This window comes from Dysidea avara, chromosome 5 (genome assembly GCF_963678975.1).
Source record: "Dysidea avara chromosome 5, odDysAvar1.4, whole genome shotgun sequence".
Taxonomy (NCBI): Eukaryota; Metazoa; Porifera; class Demospongiae; order Dictyoceratida; family Dysideidae; genus Dysidea; species Dysidea avara.
In genome coordinates this window covers 21,922,346-21,932,794 of record NC_089276.1, presented here as the reverse complement: position 1 = coordinate 21,932,794, position 10,449 = coordinate 21,922,346, and the positions used below count along the sequence as shown (strand labels likewise).

Sequence of the window (10,449 nt, the reverse complement as noted above, 5' to 3'; positions counted from 1 at the left end):
GTTGAATAAATGATTCTGTATTAGTGACAAAGAAAAAAATTTTTTTTACAAAATAGTTTATTATTTAATTTTTATGTATTTATTTATTGATTAGCAAACACCCAACAGGGTTTTTATGCTAATGTACACGGTACGTACACATAAGTGCCTAGTTTAAGTTACAATAACATAAGTGCCTATAGTTTAAGTTACAATAATGATTAGTACTAAGTTACAATAAGTGCTAAGTTACAATAGGTGTTAGGTTACAATTAGTGCTAAATTACAGCAAGTGGTAAGTTATAATAAGTGCTAGAATTACAATGTCCAAGAGTTCATAATATGTGACCCTATTTTGGAAAACCATACATTTGGGCACATTGGCCAATTTTCTTTTTTTATAGCTACAATGAAGCACTGAGTGGTTATCTACCTTGTGTGAAAATTTTGTGATGATACACTGAAGCATTCCAAAGATATGGCCAATTTACTGTCTAATACATTACAAACTAACTTTTCATTATCAGTTAATAGAACTGTATAGTGATCAGATGTGACAAATTGATGACAAATCACTTTGTTGACAAAGATCACCATTCTTACAATCTAAAATTAATGAAAAAAGTTCTTTTAGAGTTTAATCATGTGTTCTTTGTGCTTTTTCTCAACTAAATCACTTGTATTATTGTCCAAAGGCAAGAAAATGTTTTGGGAATGAACAAATCACCCAATTTGTAAGTTAATTGTTGTCCCACGCATTGTGAAACTACTACATGGTCTGATATAATTGAGTATATCTCCTAGATAAAAGAAGCTATGGGTGTGAAATTTCACAGCAAGAAGGCTTAATAGTTGCTTTATAAGAATATGCAAAAAAGTTAAATTTAAAAAAATAACTGAAATTTTCAATTGAGAAATCCCACAAATTTAGCATGTGCCTAGATGTATAGTTTTCCAAAATAGGGTCACATATTACAAGTATACAAAATGCACAGTAGGGATATGACACTTCTTATTGTTTTAATATTGTGCACTACTCCAGCTTGTTTCAAACATGGTCTGTACTCTAGTTGAAAATTCTGTTTTTTTGTGTACTTGTTTGTTAACCTTTTTGTAAATAATTATTGTGACTGGTGAACCCATGCATACTGCATCTGAAATGGTGCTGTGCACCCCAGCTATATCTATAATCGTCTGAAAAGTGGAGTATCCATTTCGTTTTGATGTCAGCTATGTTCAACCCATTACACAGCATTTCAAATCAAAAACTGTATCTCTGCAATCCACGCATACCAAAAGAAATGGCGCTGCACACCTCAGGTATATCAATTATCATCTGAAAAGTGAAGTATCCATTATGCTTTGTTGTCGGCTATGTTCAACCTGTTACACAGCAGTACAAATCAAGAACTGTTTGAAAAGCACCTCTGCAATCAAAATGTCCACTATGGAAGATTACCGTATGAAAAGAAGCCATCATGTGCTACCACCAAATTGACACTTTTTGCTGTCAGCAAAGTTGAATGGGACACAAAGGAAGATACTGATAAGTCCATGAAGAATGAATGCATTGTACATACTGTGGTATGCCAATGAGTGAAGTGACGTTGAACAGTGCAAAAATCAAGCCCGTAGCCTTAGCTGTTATCGAGTTACGCTTGTCTGAAGGCATCAGTCAGTCAGTCAGTCAGTCAGTTACTCAGTAAGTAGAAAATTCCATTAAATAATTTAAAAGAAAATCCGTAGCAACTTGTTGAAACCGTTTCGGGTCGATTTGAAAGTTTGTTTGGGCTTAGTTTTACCTAACCAATACTGCCTCATCCTTGTCTGGGAGAATCGAGGCTGGTTTTTGGGTGATTTTATTTCGTGAGCCATGCCTACTCCTTTGTGGTCCCTAGAGAAACCAGTGTTTTACTGAAATTCTTCATGCTATTGCATATAAAGATTCATGTTTGTACAGGCTATACTGAAGTAGGATATTCTTCCCCTTTAATATTATGAACTCTTGTTATGTCTTAATGATTTGGGAGGTGTGATGTGTGTCAGTGGTGAAAGAAAAGATGTCGTACTCTGCTAAAAACTGTTCAGTCAGAGTGAACTTTATGACTGTTACATTTGTAATGAGTCTAGTCACATAGAAAAGAACAATTTTAATCAGCTACTATATAGTCCAGTTTACATAGTCTACATAGTCAATACATATAGTCCAGCTTTAAGAACAATGTTTAACTTAGCTACATTACTATAGCTAACTCAGCAAATCTGAGAGCACAAAGAACATTAATTAATGCTTTGCTGTTGTCACAAACTGTGTAATAGGCAACTGTCTGATGTCATTAATGTAGTAGTTGTCCACATATATATAGTAGTGACAGTTAGATACTGAATAGAAAGTATTTGTTATCTTAGCTGAAATCATCACCATGCACTCCATTAACCTGCAGGCAATCACAACAGCAGATGGTGTGACTTTCATAGTTAACAAAATCACCTCATTTGTTATTAACCGTGTAGATCCCATGTGTGCGTTGCGTGTGTGCGTTGTGTGTGTGCGCGCGTTGTGTGTGTGTGTGTGTGTGTGTGTGTGTGTGTGTGTGTGTGTGTGTGTGTGTGTGTGTGTGTGTGTGTGTGTGTGTGTGTGTGTGTGTGTGTGTGTGTGTGTGTGTGTGTGTGTGTGTGTGTGTGTGTGTGTGTGTGTGTGTGTGTGTGTGTGTGTGTGTGTGTGTGTGTGTGTGTGTGTGTGAGAGAGAGAGAGAGAGAGAGAGAGAGAGAGAGAGAGAAGAAAGGTTCCAGCCAGAGGTTTTATACATGCAGTTACACCAAATTGGTCAAACTTTACTCATACTGCTCCAGTCTACCCAGCTGTTTAAATGGAGACCTGGTGGCACAGTGTGATGTGGGGAAGCAGCCCACCCAACTGTAATGTCATTGGGTACCTGGTGTAAACTGGGGAAGCAAATGCCAACTGCCCATGTTTTGTATAGTGGGTGAAGTGCCCACACTTTCACCTGTGAGACATGACACAGCCTCCTTTGGGTTACTAGTCCAGCCCCAGGAGAATTTTCCTGTGCTGACTCATAGCACTTGAGTAGCACACAGGTGTCTGCATGCTGGTTACTGGGTAGGTGAGACCCGTGCTAGCATGGCAGCTGAAGGCTTGCTTTGCTTTTTGTTTTGTGTGTGTGTGTGTATATTGTATGTGTGTGTGTGTGTAAGTGTGTGTGTGTGTGTGTGTGTGTGTGTGTGTGTGTGTGCGTGTGTGCGTGCGTGGGTGTGTGTGTGTGTGTGTGTGTGTGTGTGTGTGTGTGTGTGTGTGTGTGTGTGTGTGTGTGTGTGTGTGTGTGTGTGTGTGTGTGTGTGTGTGTGTGTGTGTGTGTGTGTGTAATGGGTGTCTGTAGGTGCATAATACGCAATGTTTAGTGTATTGTAGATTGTGTGCATGCATTTTGCAAACATAGTGTGTGCATGTGTATACTGTGTGTATTGTGCAATATAATATTCTGTAAGGACAATACATTTGCAAACTTTTATCTTTGACAATATATACCACAGTGTATATAACATACTGTAGGTACGTATCACAGTATTTTTTCCTATGCATATGCATAATGTGAAATATAAACATATTTCAATACAGTAACATAACAACATAATGTTAGGCCACAGTATCATCATGAAAGTTGTACTAGCTGTATTAAAAATTACAGACTGGATCCCATAATAAACTTAAACAGGAAATGATGTCATACATGGTTTTAAAATAACACTATTATTATTGATGACTAATACATTAGCTGAAATCATCAAGAATCCATTAGTCTACAGGAAACTATTTAGCTATGTATCACAACACCAGTTGTATGGCTTTTTCTAATGGATTGTTGGCTTTTATCAATATAACAATTGGCACTTAGCTAGATGAAGTCATCTAGCTAGTTATATTATGGCATAAAATGTAACAAATTACTTAGCACAGAGGAAACTACATCTGGTGTTAATTGTCTGATGTAAGCATTAGCCAGATGTTTGATCACTGCATGTAAACTATTTTTATATTCTCTTTAGTGATGTGCATGCAACTTTATTCAATTACAACTTGTGTACGTGACTGTACCATGGCAACTATGCATGAACCGAATCATCGCTTTCTGTTTCATATATGCAGACAATAAAATGATAATACTAGTGGTCTTGTTATAAACTGTAAGCTATTGTAAGATGTGTGTGACTGCACACTACCTGCAATATGTGTAGTGATGGATTTGCTATCTTAAAAGAATTTTCTAGCAGCTAGTTATATGATTGGCTACAACTATATGTATACACAGAATTTATGCAAAACTTAACACATGCACACCTCTTGCAAATCCTTAGCTCCTTGAGTTGCCAATAATAGTACCGTTTCCTCACTTGCATTTTGGATGCAGGGTTTGCTATAGTTGTGTACCTATATCTGATCTTTAATAGGATGTTTTGTTGTTAAATATATAGGTGTTTCAAAGCCTGCGGATGTTTTTTTAAGGTCACAGTTATTTCAACTTAATTTTATGTTTTTGGTCACTACAAACTCCTCAAAATTGACCAGGGTAATTTTTATTTTTAAAAATTAGATGAGATGAACTGCATTTAACACAGCAGTGCATAGAATGTTAGGCTGAATTGGGTTGATGAATAAAAGGAAAGGGCGTGTGCAGCATGAAAAGTATGTTCTTTGATTATCTACATATATCACTGCATATAATGATTGCACAATTTTGTTCTCCAAAAAAGAGACCTTAGGTTGATATTATTTCTGCATTATGAAACAGAGTTATAGCATCAAGAGTCAGACTCCCTATATTAACAGGTTCTTACCAGTCCCTGTAGCTAAATAATATTACTGGAGGTATTAATGAGCGGGTTCACCAGTCATAATAATGTTACAAGAAAGTAACAAACAAGTATAAGGAAAATTAGAAATTTTAAGTATATCATAGCGAAATAAAAAATAATGAAGCAAGGAAGGTCACCGCCTACGCCTGAAGATATACCATGTACATATTTAATCCCTAATAGTAGAGGTCACTTCAAGCATGCCATATTTATAACCTAGAATGGAAGCTAAAGAAAGACACAATCTTGGCTAGTAACTAAATGACATTGAACAAATAGTTTTATGTGTCAACTCCAAGACTCCATGATGACTTGATCCACAGGTCAAACATGGCCAGATTCTGCCCAAACACTATACTCAGTAGTGCCAGGGGCCAATATACATGAAAACGGCTGGTAAATGATATTGACCAGGAAATACAACTGATGATGCTTGATTACATCATTCAATTAAGTATGCATTATGTTCAATCAGTAAACCACAATACATTATTTTATTATCCAGACATGCAGCTGATTTAAGGCCACATAACCAGTGATCATTTTGTTTCCATATAAAAGGAAATGTGATATCGACATTTGCAGTACAGTCCAGTATGGCTAATAAAACAGTGTTAATAGTTTTATTGTATTTGCTTAGGGTCACACTTTGTGTTCCTTTGTCTGAGTTCTTCCCATTTGGAGAAGGCATCGAAGAACCTAACCAACGACTCGCCAATGGTGATTCCTCATTTGAATGCATCTTTTCAAAAGAAACTTATAATTTCTGCAACACAGTGTTCTTTGATTTCTGTGTAAGTGAATGTGCAAGTCCTGGTGGGTAGCTAGATTAATCTATATTATCATGTATGTTAGTGTAATTCATGCAGTTTAATTGTTATCAGTTGCAGGCTCACATCACAGCTACGTATGTGTGCAACTGTATGGGTATCATAGCTGACAATGTAGCATAGCATATCCGAAGCTGTAGAGGTTATGCATGGAGTCACGTGAACAATCAAGAATACGGAATATTTCAGGATTTAGTCGTGTAATGAGTGGATAAAGTATCGAGCGTAGTACAGCAATCTTTAAAAGCGACTAACTTACGGTTTTGATGAATACATATGTTAAATAGTAAGTAAATGACATTCTAACCAGCGACCGTTTATAGCGAAACTATCCCTGATGGATGAGAAAAACGAGTTGCGAGTTTAATCAGATGGCGTCAAATTTGGCGAGTAACGCCCCCTACATCATCATGTACACATAATTAACTTACGCATTTCTATGTCATCAGCGATTAATTCTACTCAGTTTGTCATATGCATCTTCGAGGACATCCTGATGGCGGCTGACTGATGAACTAGTCTGGGCAGGTTTGTGGTGATGTGGTCCCCACATAGTACTGAATCTCTTGGTATCGCACACCGCACCTATATGGCTTTAATTAGTTTGAGTACACTTTTACAGCAAGGATAAACTGATAGCAATAACTGACCCGGCTTTGTCAGCTGACATTATATGTAGTTAGCTAGCTATGCAGTAAGGTATAGTAAGTGATTTCTAGAATGTATATTATGGTTGACAGTTTAATATAGCTAACCTGACTATCTAGCTCTGTACAGTAGGTTTGTGTGATGGTGGTAGCTACCTATAGGTAGCTAACATGAACAACACAATGATACGCTCTGTGCATCTCTATAAGGGATGTCACATACTGTATGAATAATGACATAATGAGTTATGCTCACACACACAACAATACTCACACACATAGCAAATGTGTAGCAATGTAATTTTTACTATGCTAGCTATGGTACATGTGACTGCATAACTAGCTATAGATATATAATGAATGGTACATTTTTATTACTGTCATTTGTAGATCACCACAGATGGCGGATTAAGCTTTGGAGGGAAACCAATACCATACACTACACAAACCTTTCCATTAGGTGGAGATAACTACTTGGCTGCTCCATTCTGGATTAACATTGACACAACGACCAGTGGAAATGTGTGGTTCCGTGAGAGTACCATTCCTGAGCTACTTAGCAAAGCTAATGATATCATAAGCACAGCCTTTCCCCTTCAGAGTAGCTTTAGTGCTACCCAGTTGTTCATTGCTACTTGGGATCATGTTGGTGCAAATGGTGGGATGGCATCTCAGGTAAGGGTATAGTCAGTAAACACATGAATGTTTCAGAGGGTATTATGTCTATACGTGACCTGTCTACCATATAGCATTTTTAAGTTTCAAAGTTTAATCAATGACAACTCCCATTGTGTATTTTAGTAATCAGGAAATGTACCACACTGATCAGGAGTTCATAATATTTGTATGTGTCTTGGTAATATACAACAGTTTAACTTGCTGCCTCAGTAATAAGACATTAAGCTGTGGATATATATCATCAACTATAGAAAGGCTACAAGACAGGTATTATAAGACCAGGTCACGTAATTATGATAATGATTGCACATTATTTGTATACAAACCATAAATATGACTAGTGTGTGTTTGCGGTGCTTATAGCTACATTCAGTTAATTCAAGAATGGTCCATTTTATATTATGTGGTTGTAGCCTGTATTGTTTGTTACGTGCTATATTATTTTTATTGTGTTTCAATGGCTTTTACTCCAACTCTTTAGACAAACACATTTCAAAGTGTCCTTGCCACAGATGGGGAACAAAGTTATGCATTATATTTATATGCTGATGATGCTATTCAATGGAGTGGCAGTGGTGGTGTTCATGCACAAGTCGGGATCACATGTGGTGACTTGGCTATTACTCATCCTGCGTCAGCCACTACTAGTATCATTGATGTTGATGATAACAGCAATATAGGAGTAGACGGACTATATATTTATTCTTTACACAATAGCACGGAACCTTTGAGTAAGTGTCTCATGCATGATGGTGTCATATCAAGCCAATATATGGTTATTATGTTAGTTCTAACCTGTCCTGTGGAATTTGTGGGTATAGTTATTTTTTGCTAGTAAAATAGCTGATTTGCTGTTGTGTTAAGATCAAATCAACTCTGTGGCTATTGATTATATAGAATCCAGGAAATTTATTTGTAGTTCACAAATAATAATTCATCCCACGCAATTTAATGACATGATTTGTAGTTTCATTTAACTAATTGTTTTGGCCATCAACCATCATTTTATCAATGTATACAGATACACAAAGAGATAGTTCACTGTTATAGATCACAACACATGCTGAATGTATTGTTCATATACGTAGAATGTGAGCTTGATGGAAGGCCATACCTGATTGGAGAGTTTGTACAACCAAACTGTTCTACCAGATGCCTATGTGGAGCTGATGGGATGTTTGACTGTGAATCTGTTCCATGTGATATTGATGGTCCAACATGTAGAGCCAGTGGTGATCCTCATTACATTACCTGGGATGGACGTCAGTACGACTATATGGGAGACTGTGAATACTATTTAGCCAAGCCTTGTGATACTGATAACTTCTTGATTTCGTCTGTAAACGTGCTTTGTGGTAATGGCGTGTCCTGTGTTGATCAAGTCAGAATTGTAATTCCTAATAATAGTCCCAGAGAAATTTTGCTCTCACGTTCATCGACAAGTAATGCCTTAGTGACAATAGATGGTGTACTGCAACCTAATATTGGCGACACTGTGATCATTTCAACAGCTGATGTTGATGTGGTCCGAGCTGGTGGACAGCCTCATGTAATCCTCAAGTCAGAAGGTGTCAGGGTACATTATGATGGTTACCTCACTGCTACTGTTAGGGTGTCTACAAAACTGCGAGGGCTAGTTTGTGGACAATGTGGAACTTATAATGATGATGCATCTGATGACTTTAAGACACCAGATGGTCAATTGGTGACCTCACCAGACGTTTTTGGTACAAGTTGGGCTGTTCCATATTGCCCTGAAGTATCAAAACAAGATGCGCCATCTTGTGACAGTAGTACTGCTACCGTAGCAGAAGCACAAGCTAGGTGTAACTTAATGTTGGAGGATAGCCTTGGTAGTTGTAATACTGTCATAGATCCTACACAATTCATTGCTGACTGTGTATTTGATTACCGCTGTTGTAGCCCTGACACTCGTGAGGACTGCTACTGCAGTTCATTGTCTAACTATGCAGCTGCTTGCACTGATGCTGGAGCACAACCATCAAACTGGAGAAACCAATACAACTGCTGTAAGCCATTGTTAAACTAGTACTACATTGTTATTTGTGCTGATGAGTATCTGCATATGGCATTCTTGCAGTATTACACATGTTATAGTAGTAAGAGTGATGTACATATATTTCTTGAATTCTCTAGCTATTGATTGTCCTGAAAGTATGGCATACCAAGACTGTGGTCCACTGTGTCCTCAGACATGTGAGGGCAGAGATGAAGTGTGTGCTGGAGGATGTGCTGCAGGATGTTTTTGTCCTAGTGGACAATATCTACGTGATGGAAAATGTGTGGATGAATCATTTTGTACAGGTAATGCACAAGGTGACGTGTTGTCCTTTAATCTCTATACAGTAGAGTCTATACAATGAATGTTGTCATAGCTACTTAATAATTATAGTTTACAAGTACACAAAGTACGATGGTGCTTATGTGACCACTTGATGTATTTTGTAGCATGTGAGTACAATGGTGTGTTGGTTGAAGAAGGAGTACAGATAAAACCCAACTGCTCTTCTCATTGTACCTGCCATGATCAAAAGTTCCAATGTGAAACGCTGCCGTGTCTGGTTGATGGACCGACTTGTTCTGTTGCTGGAGAGTCTCACTATCAAACATTTGACCTTCGCTACTTTGATTTTCAAGGAGATTGCGAATACATTTTAACAACCCCATGTGACAGTGATGAGTTTAGTGTAGTAATTAGAAATGGAGCACACAATGAACATGTTTCATCTGTAGACCAAGTAACTATTTCTGTCCCTAGTGAAAACCTAGTAATTGTCTTAGGAAGAGGTGGAACAGTAACAGTAAATGGTGTACAAAACACTAACAAAAGCATAGGTGTGATTTATCGGTCAGATAAAGTAGAGGTGTTACAAGTTGGTGGTCATCCTCAAGTGACTCTCTTGGAACAACCACTGAAATTATTCTGGGATGGATTATATCGTGTGGAGGTCACTACCTCTAGCTTGTGGAAGAACAAACTCTGTGGATTATGTGGTAATTATAATGACAATCCATCTGATGATTTCATGGATCAAGATGGCAATCCAGTGGATACGGCTGAAGAGTTTGGTAACAGTTGGGCTACTGGTGACACGTCGAGTTGTGGTTTACTAGCAGAACCTCCTTTCTGTGTAGGAGATATAAGAGAGCAAGCCATTAAGAGATGTGATGCATTGACCAGTGCAATCTTTGGTATTTGTAATACAATGATTGATCCTATCCCATTCCATCAGGATTGCATTTTTGACTATTGTAATTGTAATGATGAAGACCGTGATCATTGTTACTGTGAGAGTTTAGCGACATATGCTTCTGCTTGTGCTGCTGATGGAATATCATTCCCCTCTGAATGGAGAAAACATTATGGTTGCTGTAAGTGAACCTCACTACTGTGGTTGCTATATATATGCACCTATATAGCT

General features: G+C 37.6%; 2 protein-coding genes across 2 annotated transcripts; both read left to right on the top strand.

Moving 5' to 3' along the window:
* The first annotated feature begins 5,447 nt into the window (after positions 1–5,447).
* Positions 5,448–7,086, top strand: LOC136255116 (sushi, nidogen and EGF-like domain-containing protein 1). Its single transcript, XM_066047836.1, has 4 exons — positions 5,448–5,645; positions 5,721–5,795; positions 6,719–7,003; positions 7,078–7,086. The coding sequence occupies exons 1-4, from the start codon at positions 5,448–5,450 to the stop codon at positions 7,084–7,086; spliced, it is 567 nt and encodes a 188-aa protein (XP_065903908.1).
* A 1,278-nt stretch (positions 7,087–8,364) lies between these two features.
* On the top strand, positions 8,365–10,407 carry LOC136255115 (von Willebrand factor-like). Its single transcript, XM_066047835.1, has 4 exons — positions 8,365–8,369; positions 8,414–9,036; positions 9,164–9,331; positions 9,476–10,407. Exons 1-4 carry the CDS (start codon positions 8,365–8,367, stop codon positions 10,405–10,407), a joined length of 1,728 nt encoding a protein of 575 aa, XP_065903907.1.
* The last annotated feature ends 42 nt before the right edge of the window (positions 10,408–10,449 follow it).

Coding starts and splice junctions, on each gene's coding strand:
- LOC136255116 (XM_066047836.1), top strand. CDS start 5,448: ATGGCTAATAAAACAGTGTTAATAGTTTTATTGTATTTGCTTAGGGTC. Junction 5,646..5,720: donor CAGTGTTCTTTGATTTCTGT/GTAAGTGAATGT, acceptor TAATTCATGCAG/TTTAATTGTTATCAGTTGCA. Junction 5,796..6,718: donor TGGGTATCATAGCTGACAAT/GTAGCATAGCAT, acceptor TGTCATTTGTAG/ATCACCACAGATGGCGGATT.
- LOC136255115 (XM_066047835.1), top strand. Junction 9,037..9,163: donor GAGAAACCAATACAACTGCT/GTAAGCCATTGT, acceptor TGAATTCTCTAG/CTATTGATTGTCCTGAAAGT. Junction 9,332..9,475: donor GGATGAATCATTTTGTACAG/GTAATGCACAAG, acceptor TGTATTTTGTAG/CATGTGAGTACAATGGTGTG.